Genomic DNA, 5605 nt, shown 5'->3' with positions numbered 1-5605 from the left:
TGACAGACATCCAAAGCCATTGTGTGTCCAGGGAAGGGCAACGGAGCTGGTGAAGGGTCTGGAGCAGAAGTCTGATGAGGAGCAGCTGAGGGAACTGGGGGTGGTTGGTCTGGAGAAAAGGAGGCTGAGGGGAGACCTTATTGCTCTACAACTCCCTGAAAGGAGGCTGGAGCGAGGTGGGGGTCGGTCTCTTCTCCCAAGTAGCAAGTGAGAGGATGAGAGGAAACAGACTCAAGTTATGTCATGGGAGGTTTATATTGGATATTAGGAAAAATGTCTTCACCAAAAAGGTTGTCAAGCCTTGGAACAGGCTGCCCAGGGAAGTGGTTGAGTCACCATCCCTGGGGGTATTTAAACGAGGGGTAGACCCACGGGGTTTAGTGGTGGACTTGGCAGTGTCATGTTTATGGTTGGACTCGATGATCTTAAAGGTCTTTCCCAACCTAAACGATTCTGATTCTACTGTGGTCCCTGGCCAAGCAGTGCCACCCTGTGGCAAAGGTCCTCCTCGCCTCTGAAGGGGGTGATGCCCCTGGACCCCCGTCCCAGGCCCCCGGGTCCACGGTTCTGTCTGTCCCTGCTGATAACACCCCCAGTCTTGGCCCCCTCTCCCCTGGTCCTGCACATGACCCCAACACAGCTCAAGACATCCCACCTCGTCCCAGTGCTGCCACTGAAGCTCTTTCCCCATTGCTTTGACCAAATATCTCCAGGGCTCCAACCGAAAGTGTGTTCCTCCAGCCCTACCCCTGGGGGTGCAGATAAGGGGGGTGCCCCGCTCCCACTCCCAGCAGCCCACTGCCAAGGGGGTCATTCCTTGGTACTCTGCATTAATTCCCCAGAAAGATTAATAATAAAGTTTATTATTAAATAATGAGGTGTGGACATGTCATTATCAGGTAATAATTTCTTGTGAAATAAGATTTCCATTCCAGTGTGGTGTCTCAAGCACTATTCCCCAGGCAATCTCCCAGTGCTTCATATAGGGGTCAGTGCCATTGCACTCCAGGTGTGGGTGGGGAAACTGAGGCATGGGGTGGGGGACTGCAGTGTCAACATCACAGGGAGAAGCTGGGCAGTCATCAGCCCATCCAGGGCACCATGCCCCGGCTGTAACCCCAGAGGCAAGGGTGCGATGCCATCATCTCCTCTGCCCGAAACTGCTCACCCCTTTCCAGCCCCACGTGGTTCTTATTTGTTCCCCTGAAATGTTCTGGCTGATCCCAGAGGTGCCTCGGTGGCACTGCTGGCTGTGTTTTTCCTACCTGATGCTCAGCCAAGCAGTGGGAACCTCTCTTTGGGAGTATGGGAACCACGTGCCAGCCCTCCACCCCGCTGTCACCCCCGACAGGCGATGACGAGGACAGGCGATGATGAAGAACATCCTGCTCCCTCTCCCAGACACGTTGCAGCACCCGTGGAAGCGCTGTGGCCCTCAGGGCACATTCCGGAATGGCGGGGCCCAGAGCAGCACCCACAGGGCCAGAGACTGGGTCAGGAGGACAAAGGTGGCCAACGAGGGTGCAGACGCTGTGTTGGGGTGCACAGCTGGGGAAAAACATGATGAGGGGCCCTAGCACCAGCAAGTAGCTCCATAATGGGGGTCACCAGAAGCCCCAACTTCCCCCCTCCTCTGAGAGCAGGCGCAGAGGGTCCCAAATCTCAACTGTGCAGCTCAGATGTCCAGTGTCCTCCCAAACCAGGGTCCCTGGGACGAGGGCTGAGACTGGCCTGGGTGGGACCAGTCCCAAAGAGGGTAAAGCTGGGGTGTAAGTGAGCCGGGTGGTAACCCTCAGGAGCTCGATGTAGGGACAAGGAAACATCACTCTGCCAAGGCACAGGGCTCTAGCGAGGAGAGCAGGGTGGGATCCCAAATCTGCCCCCTTATACAGTCCAGGTCTTTGGATTAGCACTCTGCCCCACACCCTGTTGCCTGTCCCTGAATCTCCAGCGCAGGAGGGATGTCTGTGACACCAGGAGGATGGCCGCAAACCTGGGGAGCTGAGAGAGGGAGGTGAGGGAGGGCAAGGCTGGGACAACCTGGGGGATGAGCTGGTGTCCCTTCCCACCCCATGGCTCCACAGGGAGCGTTGGCTGGTGGAGGGGAAGATAAGCTCACAGGGGCCAGGATTGCTCACAACATTCTCTGCTTTTACTGCCCTTGTTGTCTGGTAGCTAGAGGCTCTGATCTATCTTTAAATCTTTGGGATGGAAAGCCATGAGTTTCTGCTCCAGGGTGGCTGTATCACATACCCCAATGACCCCAACAGCCTGGGGATCCTGAGAACCTCCAAAAGCCCCACAACCTGACAGCCCTGATCCTCCGATGCACAGAGCCTTGGGCTGTCCCTGGGCTCTGGGTACCTGCGTGCCATGGTCACAGCCCCCCAGGAGCTGTGAGGGGACCAGCACGGCCCCCTCACCCCCTGTGCATGCTCTCACAGGGTGCGGGAAGAGCAATCATCCTCTCCACTAAGACAATGGAGGAATCCACTAGCAGTGTTTGACCTGACATATTTTAACCAAACGAGGCAGAAAATGCCAGCAGTGACACTGTGAGTGCCCAGAGATCTGCAGAAAGGTCTGAAAGTCCATTCAGTCCCCAGCCAGATGAGAGAGATTCAGTTGAATCTGCTTCTGGGCTTTCTCCAGGGTCTTCCGAGAGAGGTTCCAGCCTTATCTCTGTCCCAGCATCACTGACACCCCTCTAGTATCCAGGCTGATCCCCATCTGCTATGAGTCCTTTTTCACCAGCAGCAGCCAGGGCAGTACAGCCGCCAGCAAGGCCACAGTCAGGATGAGGAGGACAGCGAGGGCGATGGGTGACTGGCAGCATTTCACCCCTAGGGCCGAGCTGGAGGACACCGAGCTCCGCGTTTCTGCTCTGCTTCTCCTCCCCAGGGAGCTGCAGTCCGCATCCACCAGTGGCGTCCCGTGGTCGCTGATGACAAAGATGTGGGCTTCCCGTGCCAGCTCTCCTGGGACCCCCTGCGAGTCCACGGGGCTGCTCCCTGCGCTGCAGCACCGGTCAAAGCTCTGTACCGGCATCACAAAATGGCTGGGCACCACCAAGGTGTTGCTGGCCTCCATTTTGGTCAGATGGGACAAGGAGGAAGGTGATAGAGGCATCTCCAGAGTCCGGGGGTTGGTGCCCGCCTTGGGTGGCCATAGGGCCTTCTTCTTGCTGAGGAAAGTCACGTAGCGGCAGACGGGGCAGATGATGCTGCTCTGGACCTGGCCATCGAGCTTGGCAGAGAGCAGGCACTTCACCAGGCAGTCGTGGCAGAAGGTGTGCCCACAGCTGAGCTTACGGTGCATGGCCTCCAGCGGGTGAAACTTCTCGTAGCACACGGGGCACTCGGCCGGGGGACCCTCCTTGGTGGATGAGGTCTCGGACATCCCTGCTCTGTTGGCCACAGGTGCTCCTCAGCTGCAAGAACGAGGTGTGATGGGTTAATAGGGTCTCGGCTGCAATGATGAGCATTATCCATCTCTTCACCTCTCCTCCTGTCCCTGCTCTCTTGCCTTTGCCCTCTTCCCCTTAACAGATGCAGTGGATAGCTACTAGGCATGCTCTCAACAAGGCAGAACATCTTCAGGAGCATTAAGCCTCTCAGTGTGGCCCTTGGGGTAAAAGAGAGATGATGGGAGGACCTGAGCTCCAGAGCCACTGGGGGCAATAATCCCTGGCTGTAATATCACATGGAAAAAGGGATGAGCCCCTGGATGGAGCTGTGTCTACCTGCTCAGCGCCTGGTACAGATAAAGCAGGTTCAGCTTGTGTCACAAGTGCCTCTGTGCTCCGCTGCCAGCTCCAGGTGCACAGGGAGTGAGAACTCCCATCCCAGAAAGAAGCCTGCCAAGGAAAGGGAGATGCTCCAATCCCGGGGGACGCAGAGGGGCCAGGCAGGAGCAGGGGGAGGCCGGGTCAGTGGGGCAGGTGGGAGCACAGGACCCCACGGGGATGGAAAGGGAGCGTGCCAAACCCCGGGCAGGCAGCGAGCACCCACGCCAGGCTCCTTCCAGGATGCTGGACGATGTCCCAGGCTGGTGGCCAGGCCACTGTCATCTCCAGGCCGTGCTCCTCACTCACGCTGCAGCACGGTGCGGGCAGCAAACCTCAGAGACCAGCGTCTCCTGTTAGTCAGAGCGAGCAGGGCAGAGCCCAGGCGGCTCACCCAGCCCCCGCCCTGGCCCGGGGTGCGAGGGGGAGCGCGGGGCCCCTCTGATCCCCAGCCCTGCATCTGGGCTGGGTCTGAAGCTCTCCTGTACATCTCCCAGGGCAGGGAGCATTCATGTGGAGACTTTAGAGAGGAAAGAGGGGAGAAGGGAGAGAGGAGAAGAGAGGAGGGGAGGGAGAAGGGAGAGAAGGAAGAGAGGGGAAAGAGGAGATGGGAGGAGGGATGCTCAGCTCCCTTCTCTTAGTTCAGGAACTGGAGCTTCATAAAGCCTGCAGGTTTTTCCAGACCTTATAGCATTTTCAGACCCAACCCAACCTGCACCCCTTTTCTCACGTATGACTGTGCCCCTGGACACCCTCACAGCTGGTTCTGGAGGTTTTGCCATCTCCCTCCTTGGCTGCCCTCTTCTTGCACAGGAGCCACCCCCTGCACCAGGATGGACACAAGAACACAATCAGCCATCCCTTCTCCATGCAAGAGAAGAAAGATCCAGGCTCCTGCTTTGGTTTAGGAGGGATCAGGGACTTCATGCTCCCCCAAAGCGCTGCAGAATGAGACCCCAAGCCTGTGCACTTGCTCCTCTGTGTCCCAGAGTCCCCTTACCTGTTGCAGGGCACCAGGGCAGGGGCCCCTCCATGCACTCCACCACCGTCCCCAGAAGCAGGGCTGGCCGTGCTCCGGCCCCAGCACCGAGCACCAGCTGAGAAAGGGACCGGGGCACCTATATAACACAGAGGTGTTGGCTCCGCGTTTCATGCACGCACGTTGCGCAAACGCCGGAGCAGAGACAGGGACAGCTCCCGGGGAGTGAATGCGGAGGAACTCGTTCAGGTTTTAAAGGCCTGATATTTGCCTGGTTGGCCAGGGAGTGGGCGAGGAGCCGGCGTCAGGCGTCAGAGGGCAGGGACAGGAGGCATGGGCCTGCCTGCTTTCCCTCATGTAATGGGAAGCTGTAACTGGGCTTGTCCCTGGGTTCAAAACCCCAATGAAAACAGGCAAACCCCAACCAACCAGGGCTGGGTTCCTGCCAAACTCTTCTCACCTCTACCCACCACCACTCCCCACCCCTTGCCCTGGCCACATCTTCATCCCCACGCCCCCCCTCCCCTCCTCATCCCCCAAACACTCATCCCCCCCAGCCCTGCACTCCCCATCCTACATCGTCAGACGTTCACCAGAGCCCCGGTGTGGCGGTGCGTGGCCCAACAAATACACTCGAGTCGGCGTGGGGACCACCGCAGCCTCGCACCTGCCCTGGGGGGGTTCCAGCATCTCTGGGAATCATGGCCCAGACAGCAGCAGGAGCCCCAGGCTTGGCCATCTCAGCAGCTGTGGTGGCTTGTGAGTCACTCACTGTTTGGCCACGTGCAGGCTGGAAAACCACACAGAGAAGGTTCTCTGTGGCCTTACGCCTGTGCAGGGGT

The 5605-nt window shown here is 58.4% G+C and overlaps 1 protein-coding gene across 2 annotated transcripts; it reads right to left on the bottom strand.

Annotated features, from left to right (window-relative positions):
• Positions 1-892: 892 nt before the first annotated feature.
• Positions 893-5208, bottom strand: RNF222 (ring finger protein 222). Of its 2 annotated transcripts, none has more exons than XM_032992082.2 (2): positions 4785-5208; positions 893-3430 (listed from the first exon to the last, which is right to left on the bottom strand). In XM_032992082.2, the coding sequence occupies exon 2, from the start codon at positions 3397-3399 to the stop codon at positions 2734-2736; it is 666 nt and encodes a 221-aa protein (XP_032847973.1). In that variant the 5' UTR covers positions 3400-3430; positions 4785-5208; the 3' UTR covers positions 893-2733. The 2 variants fall into 2 exon arrangements, with proteins under 2 accessions (XP_032847973.1, XP_032847974.1); XM_032992083.2 differs by lacking the exon at positions 4785-5208 and adding an exon at positions 3743-4135.
• Positions 5209-5605: the final 397 nt, after the last annotated feature.

This window comes from Tyto alba, unplaced genomic scaffold, assembly GCF_018691265.1.
Source record: "Tyto alba isolate M040663 unplaced genomic scaffold, T.alba_DEE_v4.0 Super-Scaffold_39, whole genome shotgun sequence".
Classification (NCBI taxonomy): Eukaryota; Metazoa; Chordata; class Aves; order Strigiformes; family Tytonidae; genus Tyto; species Tyto alba.
Note: the sequence above shows the minus strand (reverse complement) of the source record. Positions and strands in the feature narration are given on the sequence as shown.

Bases quoted from the DNA above. Each gene is read 5' to 3' on its own strand.
- RNF222 (XM_032992082.2), bottom strand. From the start codon at position 3,399: ATGTCCGAGACCTCATCCACCAAGGAGGGTCCCCCGGCCGAGTGCCCC.